At 39.3% G+C, this 12065-nt stretch overlaps 1 protein-coding gene across 3 annotated transcripts in view; it reads left to right on the top strand.

Annotated features, from left to right (window-relative positions):
* The window catches only part of PREX1 (phosphatidylinositol-3,4,5-trisphosphate dependent Rac exchange factor 1), a 156514-nt gene that overhangs the window by 106298 nt on the left and 38151 nt on the right, over window positions 1-12065 (top strand). For all 3 annotated transcript variants that reach the window (XM_065691149.1, XM_065691148.1, XM_065691147.1), the window contains exons 14-16: window positions 2931-3006; window positions 7487-7559; window positions 8606-8748. In XM_065691149.1, coding sequence (XP_065547221.1) covers window positions 2931-3006; window positions 7487-7559; window positions 8606-8748 — 292 coding nt within the window. The remainder of the gene's footprint in view (window positions 1-2930; window positions 3007-7486; window positions 7560-8605; window positions 8749-12065) is intronic.

The following is a 12065-nucleotide window of genomic DNA, read 5'->3' as shown; positions in this document are numbered from 1 at the left end:
AGTGAAAAAGAGCAGACTTCCAGAAGTTTGAGGATCCTTCTGGATGGGCTTAACGTACTCAGTATGTTTAGGCTCTTCCCACTGTTCTCTTTCCTACTCACTCTTCCTTTTATCTCCCTGTGAGAAAACTGAATCTCCTAGGCTGTCATCCTTTCATATCTTCCTGACATGTCTTTTTGCCTCTGACAAGCCTAATGTTAACCTGAAGAGCTAACTTTTAGCCAAGTTACTTGTGCCAAGCTTATACTTTCTGCTGTGCATTTGGACCACTGCTTTATCTGTCATTTTTGGACTGCTGATCCCTGCAATCTTGCTAAGCAAGGTTGATGAGGCTGATTTTTCTGATGTGACCTTCCTTCTAGTAAATCAGCAGACCTGCTTGGAGTAGCAGGTGCATGTGCCAAGAGGATCTCGAGGCATCATGAAGTTCAAAATTCCGTTATTTTGTGGGCAACCTTGGGATGTACTTTTGCTTAGTTGTCTTCACTGGAAACGTGAGAGTTTCCACATAGCCTTTGTCTTTATAATTTTCTTTAAGTAAACTCTGACACTGATGTACTTTGAGGACAAGAAACAGATCCCATAGGAAACAAAGCTATTTTGGGGATTGGTACAGAAAAAGTAAAACATTTTGAAAGATCTTAGATGCAAAGAAGGTTCTGAATGTCTCTGGTCTACTTCAGGGAAGTTGTGAGGATGGAAGAACTTGCTCCCACTTACACATGTGATGGACAATACTTCACAGCATAGATGGGCCAGACCCTGTGAAGAATATATTCCTCTAGTTCCTGTGAGGTAGCAAGGTTCTGCCAAAGTTTTGGTGGTTCCCACATCTATATTTAGCTATTCACCTGTAGCTCGTGGTTCTGGATGACCCTCTAGGATCCATGCTCTGCTGTTGCTCAGGCTAGATTGAAATGGGGGGGAAAGGTCAGTGAACTAATGTTGAAATATTTATCCTGCAAAGCATTTAACTGCAAGCAGTGAAAGACTAGGCCTTGGACCAAGATCCTGATGCCAGCTTATTCAGAACTTTAGCCCTATGTCAGCATCTCTATGAAAATGTTGGGAGTTGCTTCTCACAATCTGGAACCCCCTTCTCATTAGTACTCAGTATTTTAATGCTTTTCCTTTATTGTTCTGACATTTCAAAGCACATTTTCTCAAGATAAGAGTGTGAGAGGGAAAAATTGCGCAGAAAACTCCCACAGTGTTGTGCTGGGTTTAGCACATTACTGGAAGAGAAGTCAAAAAATGTGTGTAAGCACTATGAGGAAAGCTTTTGTTCTGAGGACACAGATTTCTGGAAATGCTGTCATGGGTTTTCTGTTTTGTTTTTTTTCCAAGTTCTGAAACTCCTGCTTCCCTTTCTAATTTCTCACACCCTGCATTCTGCAAACACACAGGCATCTCTGGTGCTGGTATTCACAAAAGCCAGTCGCAACATATTTGTATCTGTAGATGATTAGTAAAGGACATGAGTAAGATGAATTTTAGATGGTGGTTTGATGTTAGAATTTAGAAAAAAGGAAATATCAAGTAGTGTGGTGCTGATTTGACAGAACTGAAGAATGAAGTCTTCCCTTGAGCTGCTGTATAGATACATCCGGACTATAAAACAGTCACAGTGGCTGTGAAAGCTTCTTTCCGCAGCCATGCCAGTGGACTTAAAGCTTGAAATAGAAGGACCACCTCCAAGGGTGAGAGAGGAATTAATTCTTCATGGTGCATTCAGCATTTGGCCTCACTACTGAGGCTCTCAACAAGAGGGAACCAATTAATGCAAATTAATTGTGGTAATGGCTTTTGTGATACGGAACTAGGAACTGGATCAAGACCACTAAACTTGTTTCACATGAGCCAGTAAACAGCGTTAAAATGGAAAGAGCTTTTCATTCTCTCATGAGCCTGGATTAAATCCAGTGACCTGGAGGTGAAAGGTGCTAGAGCCCAATGTCCGGAGCCACACAGTCCTCTTATATTTGTATCAAAAAATTCTTTACCAGTATTTTATGAAAGGCTAAAACCATCAATTATCTCCATGGCTCTGAGAAGAGGAATGGAAGAAAACAGCAGCAAGTTACAATAGGGTTTCTTTTCCTTATTTCAGGAACAGTGCTGCTGTCTACAAGGGCAATGTATGAGGTGGTGCAAGTTATGCTACAAGGCATGAATACAACACGTTTTATTTACAATGGCTGAAATTATGTAATGCCATAAAAGCACACTGTGTATTCTGTGTCTGGCCTCTTTGATATTTTGCTAAAGGAAGTAAAATGTGAACAGGTGAGAATCAGGAGAATCTCTATCTGACACAGTAGGCTGAAGGGTGCTTAATTCAGTGAGCCCAACAAAAACGAGACCAGCGAGAATATGTAGGGTCACTGTCTATGAATATATTGATGGGTAAACACTAGAGAAGAACTGTTTAAGCTTACAGATGAGGCTGGCATCGAGCCAGTAAGTGTAAGCAGGACACAAATGGATTTAGGGTAGAAACTAGAAGGTGACCTTCAGGTAGAAGAACACGACTTTCAACAGAGCCAGTGGTGGCAGTATTCTGACCTGAGTTAAAGCAGCGGTTCAGTACATCTGTGAAAAGCACGTCCTGTTTGCCTCTGGCAGGAGTATGAGCTCACTGAAGATGGCTTGAAACAACATCTAGAGAAATTTGAAATAACACTGCTCTGTATTGATCTGAAATATATTCCTCATTCAAGTTGTTAGAAAAGTTTAAAAGCTGGGCCTTTCTTCTAAAGGATATCTGCTTCTTATTCATTAATATGTGGCTGAAAGTCTCATTTTTTCCTCATCTACAATTCTTCTTTCCTCAACTTAATGGCAGTAGGTAACAACAGAATGTGGAGGTTTAGAGTGTAAAAGAAATGTTTACCTTTCTGTCCTGATTTTCCCTGAATTCTCTTTCTTAGAGACCGTGACTACCACCTAAAGACCTACAAATCAGTAATCCCTGCAAGTAAACTAGTGGATTGGCTTATTGCACAGGTAAGAAAATGTTAAGATACTGCCTTCTTTGAGAAGCAGCTTAATTCATCAGTTCCATTTAAAAGTAAATAAAAGACATTTATCTAGAAAATATTACAACAAAAGTAAACATAATCTGATTCTTTGAACTTATGCTTTCTGTTATTGTTCATTTGGTGAAAACTTGGTGTTTGCCAGCATAAAAAGGAAGAAAGTTCTTTGTTAGTCTTAGGAGTGGTGAACTGGCTGTTCTTGGGGATCTTTCCTACTTCTTGTGATTTTTGGAAGACATTTAAAGCAATGTTGATCTCATTTAATGCAGTATAGGTGTGGTATGATTTTAATGAAAAATGAATTTAGAGTTTTACACCAACAACTGCACCATTGTCTTTAGATGTTGTAGTTGCTCCACATTTACCTTGTTATTACAGAGATGAGTTTCTAGCTTGGGAAATGAAAAATTCAGCTTTGATAGTCTAAAGCAGTCTGAAGGGAGAGCATGCCGTGTTGATCACCATCAGTCAGGTGCAGGTTCTGGTTTTGTCTTACACGTAGATGCTCTGATTCACAGTCACACTAAGTTCTGTACTGCCAAAATGACATAAAGTGAGAGTGGTTTGAATGATAATCAGGCCTCTCACAACAAGGGATGTTGTCCTTCAGAACTGTTTCCTGCAATTGCGTTTGACATCCCCATATATTAAGAAGATTGATATGATTTAAGGTTGTTCTATGCCACATAACTGAATGAGAATGGAGTAGTCAATTGTTTTCCTCTTAAGAGCATAAAGGAGAGCAAAGATATTAGTATTAAGGTTGTCATATCAGTCACATGTAATTTAACTGGGTCTTCATGGAAAGCTGGGGGGGAAGGGGGGAAGTTTGCTTTGGCCAAAGAAGAGAGATGTAATCAGGCTAATTTGGCCAATATAATAATCATAGCGCTGCAGGCTGTAGAAAGACTCAGATAGCAAAGTAAAACATCAGCTCTTGGTCAGGAAAAAAGGTAGTTAATTTCCCTCCCCATTTTCCTTCCTCTTCATTTCTGTTTGCAATTTAAACTATAAATGTCACTGAGAGCCCTCCCTAATAAAAAAAACTTTTTTAATTTCCTTGAACCTTTACAAATACCCATAAACTGAATAGAGCAAAAGACTAAGAACCATTTTATAGTCAAAGAAACTGTGTCAGTTGTATTTTGTACCTTGATCCTCCTACCTGGAAATTGTTGGTTATTGTACTTCTGACAAGAGATGAGTTGGGTCCTCAGTGAAGCTTAATCATGTGTATGCTTAACAGCTGTATTCAAATGTGATATATGTTATTATCCCCTGTGTACTCTATGCATTCAAAGTCCAGGGCTGGATAGGCATTAGGAGCTCCGTAATGAAACATGCAGTGCATTTGTGGCTCTTCAGATATCAGGGGTCTGCAGGAACTGAGCATCTCTGTCGGGTTTATTAGTAAGTACCCTGTGATATGCTAGCACAGATTATTCACTACAAGGGAGTCTTTATATGTGAGAGAGGAAGGTCAAGTGATTTCCTAATGACTTGGAGATTTAATACTGAATTTGATTTATGTCTTTTTATTGTTTATAGCTCTTGACAATAGCTGAATCATACTGTAGTTACCTCTATAGTATGTCTTAGGCCAATTGTGTATAAGACACTAAAATAAGCATTAAATATGATGATAGAAGGAAGCACATATGAGCGTAAGCGCTGACTGGAGATGGCACAAAGTCAGATCTTGGAAAACAATGCTAGAGTTCTCCACAGGCAATACTTTAGTGACCCTTTGAATGTAACAAGGATAAAAGGAGAAATATCTGATACATATATCCATGGATTTAGACTGAAAGTGTCTGTGAATTGTATTATAGTTGCTATATGCATTTAGATGTAATCCTTAAGGGGAAGGGCTTCATTCTGTCATTTTGTCATCTGGTTGAGGATTTATACCCAGACTTCCAGAAGTGAACTGTGATAAAACACTACCAGTTGAATCCCCAGTCCTCAGTCTAAGAAACTTAAAATGGCAATGTTATGAAAGGTAGAATGGAAGTAAAGGGACAAATGCACTGTTAGAAACCTGTTGGTAATATTCTTTAGGACTTTTGCTCTAGAGGGTGTCTTGATCTCTTCCCATTCATCCATCCTTCCATCCACTTGTTTTTTCTATTGCAGTATATATTACACCTCTGTGCATTGCATACCTTAGGCTTCCTTCCAAGTGGGAAGGAGCACTTTATAACCTTAAAACTCCTTTTCCATGATGTCAGCAAAATATTAGTGTGTTTTGGTTGCTATTCTTATCTGTGTGCATCTGTTTTCTCCTACATGTGGGTTGTAAACAATCTAGGTCAGAGATCATCTTAATTGCTGGGCTTATACATCTCAAAACAATCAACCATGGACCATGATTAGGGCTTTAGATATCATATAATTACCAGAACTAGACAACAATAATAACAGTAATAACAATAGTAATGGTTGCTGTGGTAATAGTAATAATAACAGTGTGCTCTGGACTATGGTACTGCCTGTAAACCGTATACTTCTACTGACTCAAATTCAGTGATTGTATTTGAATAAACCTGAAATACCTTGTTAAAACAAGTATATATAGTTTCACATTCCATTTCTGTATGGAAAAGGTAAGAGACGCATTCTGTCAAGATTATTGATTGTAAGTGGTTCTTTTTTCTTAAGATTTTTTTACTGGTTTCATTGTATTTGGACAAATCGCTACATAACATTTAGAAGGACATACGGGTGAGCTGAAATGATCTATTTTAAGTTATTTTTTATAATTAGAGAATGTTGTTTTGCTAGGGGAATGTTTTAAGGCCAAGTTAACATCAGCAGGAGCAGCCAAATAAAGTCTGGTTTAGAGCCTTCCTACACAAAGATTTTTTTGCCAATAAAAAAAGTAAATTCCTAAACCCTAAGAGAGTAACATTAGGAGGCATTTCTCTTCCAGTTTATTTACAGTTGAAAGAATAAATGAGATTTTAAAGTCCTAGCCTCTATAAAATAAACTACCCTTTTATCCTATAAAGTAACAGAAAGTGAGTGTTGAAAAGGAGGACTTGCAAAGACTTGAAATTAGTTTATAGTAAAAGTTTAAACTTAAGGTTTATTAAAGCCCTTTCCTTGGCTGTCCTTGTGTGATCATCTAATCATGCACTTCCTCCAGAACTGCCTTATTTTTTTGTCCTACCAAGTCAACAGTATTTAGTTCTTAATTTGTAAATGTCATGCCTCTCAGAAACTCTCTTCAAGAGCCAGTAGTGCTGCTGATTGGCAAGAGCCGACCCTATTTTATCCTGTATTTAAATAGTATCTTTACACCACAGCAATGTTCTTTGGCAGTATTTGCCTGTCAAACAGCTACTGATCTCCTTAGTAGGACCTAAGTGGGAGTGGTGTTCTACTGACAAGAACAGAGGGCTCTTGGTCTGCAAGCTGGTTTGCATAAAACAATGTCAGTGCACTGCAATTCTGCTACAGCTTCAGGTATCTAGTTCTTCAGGTGGAGGGGGAAAAGGAAGGTGACGGTGCGATACTTGTGTAGGATAGAGCTTCTGATTTAGTAGGACTGATAGTATTACTCTCAAATTGCTCCTCTGCCAAAGCAGCAGGTCCCCTGCCTGCTGGAATGAGCTGACCTGCTGCTCTTACTGAGATAGCAGATTCCAGGTTCTCCTTTGCCCATCTGAGGACTGGGAAGCAAGTAAACCTGCGTCAAATGACCAGTGTTAACAGTCTTTTTCATCTGGGTAACACCCATAGTACCTGCTGATTTTTACCAGCACATGCAACCAGCATGTTTGTAAAGTCATCACTGGTTGCAAATTGGCAGACACATAGATAAAACTATGTGTTTCTTCTGTTTACCTGAGTTGTAGATGAAAACCATGCTACAACTTCAGGGAAATTTGTAAATTTGGAAGTCATCTTTGCTACCTGTTTTGCAATACTGCAGTCAGGGCTTCAGACAGTGGGAAACTGAAGCCTTTGTTCTTACATCTGCTGTGTAAGAATGCCACTGCAGCTTTAACCAGCCTGACCTTTGGAGTTCACATAGGCTGGGTTTACTCAGGTTTTTCTCCCTTTGGTTGAGTACAGATAAGATCTCCTAACTTTTCACTCTAAGAATGAGTTTTATTGTCTGTGGCAAATGGGTCCTAAAGTGCAACACTATGACTGCAAATAAAAAGTCTTTAAATTGAGATAACTTTATGTCCCATTGTGGGTTAAACAACTACTTTCCAGAATCCTGGTCTTTGTCCTCCTAGTTCCTGTAGGAGGCAAGAGATGCTATATATAGAAATGAATGAGATTTGGGCAATGGGGTAGCTCTTTTAATTTCTTACTGTTGTTCCCTACAAGGAGCATCCTGCAAATTTCAGAGGCAGGAGCTATGCAGTGGGGAAGGCGAATAATTTTGCTTAGGAAGTCATTCCGAGATGTAATATTTATCCTCTTGTTTCTAGGGAGACTGTCAGACTCGGGAGGAAGCTGTCGCACTGGGTGTTGGACTCTGCAATAATGGCTTCATGCATCATGGTAATGCATCAATATTACTTCCCACAGCCAATTAAAGGAGCTTTTTCTTCAGTCAGATTAGCTGTCTATCTGAAAATCCCTTTTCTATAGGCTGTGCCATACATGCTGATATGTACACAACTGCAGGCATCCCAGCAGGTCCTTCTAAAAAGCAGTCTTAGAGCTTACACAAAATGTCTAAACCTACCTTCCTGAGTGAATGCCTTTGCTAATTTTTATGATGAGCCCTGAAGTGATTAGACAAGCTAGAAGAGGTATGCTTTTTCACTGCATCTATTACAGAGCCATCAGACCAATGCACAAGCCAAGTATTGTCCTGAAATACCACCAAGAAATGTCAGGTACAAAGTAAAATCACCTATTTCTTGCCACTTGGGCCACAAGCACAATCCTCAGTGCTGAATCTCTGAAGCTTCCAAATCTGAAGTGCCAAATTGCCACGGTAGACATCATACATCCTCAGTGATGTTGCTGCTAAACTGGGGAAGTAAACAAACCACATCTGTATTAGTATCAGATAACACATACAAAGTCCTAACAGTAAAGCATAGTTTGTCCAATAAAGCATTCAGTGGTAAAGAACTTTGTCATGCTTTCAGAATTTTATAGTTCTCATTTCCTTCTCAATTCCTTTTTAGATTGAAAAGCCTCAGTCTATTTAGCCACCTCACTTACCTTTGAACAGCCCTTTTACCCTTCTTTGCTCCTTTTATAGTTTTACCATATTCATTTTGACATGGAAAAGGAGCATAAGGTTTTGAGTAGCATCTTTCATTCAAGAGGTTCTTTTGCATTTTATATGCATTCTATGTGCCATGGAGGTCAAACATTGTATCCTGAGCTACTATGCATTGTGAAGAAAAGTATACCCCTGAAACACAGTAGTAACTTAGAAATACAGAGCTGGATAGATGGGTAGGGCTGCATCTGGTCTTTGTTCTGTAAAGACTGGGGAAATATTTATGACTTCCTTTAACTACTTTTTTGTTTCTCTCTTTCTCTGTGTAAATGCATGCATGTATGTATTTCATATATATGGTCTCCAGTCCTGGAGAAAAGTGAATTTAAGGATGAATCCTTGTATTTCCGCTTTTACGCTGATGAGGAGATGGAAGGCACCAGTTCCAAAAGCAAACAATTACGTAATGACTTCAAGCTCGTGGAAAACATCCTGGGAAAGAGTCTTCTGGTAAGAAATATGTTAAGTAAACCTTGATGTTTCTGTGAAACTCGTGGTGTTTTATATTAGAGGAGAATGAGAAGGAAAATTATGATAGAATCAAGTTAAAATGGGGAATTGCACCTGTAGGTAGATTTTTCTTCACTGCCTAAATAGCAATTCTTGAGCTACCTTACTGTAGAGCTCTGACTTCTGTAGCTTTGACTCTCCCTGCTGGGCAGACTACATAGTTTATTCTAGTAGCAAGGAAAATTTGTAGGTTGCAGGCTCTCTTCTATAGCATGTAACCATCCTATAGCACTGCCTGGGACCTTTGGATTTTACGGCTCACACACAAACATACAAATGCATGTAAGTTGCTGCCTATTTCTGCTAGGTCTTAGGAAAAGAGAAGACTCGGAGATATGACCACTTCATCCAGTTCACAACTCAACCCCTTTCTGTTATCATGAATCCCTTCAGAGAGCCTGGAAGTGAACTGGGAGCTGGAGATATTGTTCTAGCAGGCACCACAGTATTGGGATGGTAGAGGAGAAAGAAATGGGCACTGCTGTCTTGGGAGAGGTCTGCCATCACATTTAAACACCATTACATGTGAAGTAGATTCAGATGCAAGTTAGAAGACACAGATACTTCAAGGCATCATTGTCCCAGTGGTATGAATATAATAGATAGATACTTGGATCAGGTATCAGCTTTACTTTGTTTATGAAAACCATTCCAACAATACTGTTATGTTCACACTTTTGCAACATTACTGTTATCTCCAGATTCCCACCTCACTGAATGTCATCAAATTCCTTACTGCACTGGGATTATTTTAACGCTAATTGGATTTGGTAGTCGGATTGGTACAAACTCTGTTCTGAGATCCCCGTTTACTGCCAGTGGCTCCAGGCCCACATTTTCCTCCCTTTGAGCACTGGCAGAATTTAGGAGCAGGATAAAAACTTGGGTCAGAAACTAGAAAAGCAGAATTGCTGGAATAGATCCAGAGGTCCACTACATGGGCAAACTTTTCCTGTGGTTCACACAAACTTCACTGCCTCATGTTGTCTTGTCTCCCAGGAGACCAATGGCCAGAAGTAATACTTAGCACAGTCCCTCCAAATTATCCTTCTCTGCATCCAGTGCCAGAGACTGGAGTGTCAGGTTAATATGATTATCCAGCAACTCTCCACGAGGATAAAGGGAAGCAGTTACAATTTGTGGGATTTTTTAATAGTGATTTGCAAAGCACTCCAAAATCAGTTTCGTGTAAATTGATGAAACTGCCATTTTTCAGGTATTTTTAATTTTCTACCTTATCAAGACAAGAGCTTGAGGAAACAGATTGACTCATATGTCTTGTTTCTGTCAGTTCAAGGCACTTCTGCTGAAATGCCAAAACTCAGTGATGATATATTAGCTGTGAAATGAGGGATTTAAAGTTTCTTTATTCTTTTCTGTTAATGTAATAATCATTTATTAGTATTCACTAAAGAGACAGAACAAACGAGCAAACCTTGCACATGGACTACTTACTAGTGATTAATCATAATCGCTAATTGGTCCATCCATGCTTTGGTAACTGAAATATTTGCCACAGGAATAATTTTAGTATTACTATTATTGTAGTTCTTAAGTGCATCAGTCAGCCCTGTCACAGTACAGTCCCATCTCGAAAAGTAAATGATCTGAAATCAACAGCACATGCTGAGAAAGGAATCTCCTCCTTAAAGACAGACTTCTGTCCATAGTCACACTGAAGTTCAGTTGCCCTCATGTTCCCAAACAAATCAGCCATCCCCTGAATGTATGTGAAGACCGCACAAATAGCAGCAGTGCAATCAGGGTATCGCACCCACCCACAAAATAAATGTGCCTGACTTCTGGTTTATTGTGTGTTTAGCAATTATGAGCAGCAGGAGTCCTGAGGCTTTGCAATCTGTGGAACATCACTACTTGCCTCTTTATGCTCATGATAAGGCATTGATCCTTCCCATCCTCTGGTCCCACCATAGGAAGTTTAATGGAATTTCTTCAGCACTGGCTTTTGAAACATGCTTTTCTACTGCCACAAAATCCTAGCTGTTTAATGGATTACTTCCCCCACCCCTTCATCTAAGTTTATTACAGGAGAGGCCGCTCTTGAAAACAGGAAAGAACAGAAACCTTGGCAAATATGGCAACAGAAATGCCAAGGGAAAAAATGCTTTCACTCTGAAAAAATGCACTTTAAACAAAACTTAGTAATTATTTATTTGTGCAATTGTTTCTCATTAAAGGAAATAAATCTTGACAAACTGAAAAAATATACAGCATTCTTTGCATAGCTGAAGAGAATTTGGGTTTTGGATTGACTCCAAGCATTGGGACTTGGTTACTGCAGTGTTCTGTTAACTTGTGCTTAGCACCTCTCCTTGTCCGTCCGAACCAACCACAGCATGAAGTAAAGCTGGTAGCTTGGAGCTCAGTGTCACACATGGAGAGCTGCCCATGGAGATGGGCCTCTCTCACAGTTGCCCAAGAGGTTTAATGCACATACAGTGCTGGAGTCCCCAGCAAACTCCAGTTTATCACTTACATAATCTCAAGGGAAAAGCATTTCCAGCAATTTCTAGAGATTATGATTTTTAGATAGTAGGTAGCATTATCATTTAAATTCATGTCCTGTCCAGTTTAAACGAGCTAATTCAATAAACATGGCATTCACCTTAAAATTCTTATGAAAGTGTAGAATTAATTTCTCCTAATCATAAATATAGTGATTTGTATTACTCAAATAAAGCCATACTTAATAAAAATCTCTTCAGACTTTAATCATTCCAGGACAATTATTTTTGTGTTGTGCCAATATAAAATTACCTAACTCTGCAAAATCTCGGCAGAGAGAGAGCAAAAATGAGCTTTCCCTTTGTTCTTCATTGTACTAGCATCCCGCAGTCTGTTGTAGCTTGGGAATTCAAATCATTGGTTTTTCAAACACCCCTGGGAAAAGAACCACTAATAAGAGTCCATCCTCTAGGGATTCCTGGTCTTCCAGGGAGACAGGCTGGCCAGGCAGTAACGAGAAGCATCCATCATCCAGGTGTATGTGGCCAGATAAGGGCTTTGAGTGGATTCAGACACTAAAAATTACAGTGAACTCTGGAGTGAAAAAACGTTCTTTAGGCTGTAACTCTTCCACTGTTCAGAATGAATGGTTCAATTTCGGTGCCCAATTTCAAAGTTTACAAACTAGAAGAAACTTTTGAGTCATTTTGTATATATTAAGCCTGTTTTGCAGATGTGCCAAGCATACGTTTAAAGCGAAGAACAGTAGGAGTGGCTCTGGATTCTGCAGC

The sequence above is a fragment of the Lathamus discolor genome, chromosome 11 (assembly GCF_037157495.1).
Source record: "Lathamus discolor isolate bLatDis1 chromosome 11, bLatDis1.hap1, whole genome shotgun sequence".
Classification (NCBI taxonomy): Eukaryota; Metazoa; Chordata; class Aves; order Psittaciformes; family Psittacidae; genus Lathamus; species Lathamus discolor.
This window is presented reverse-complemented; position numbering and strand designations above follow the sequence as displayed.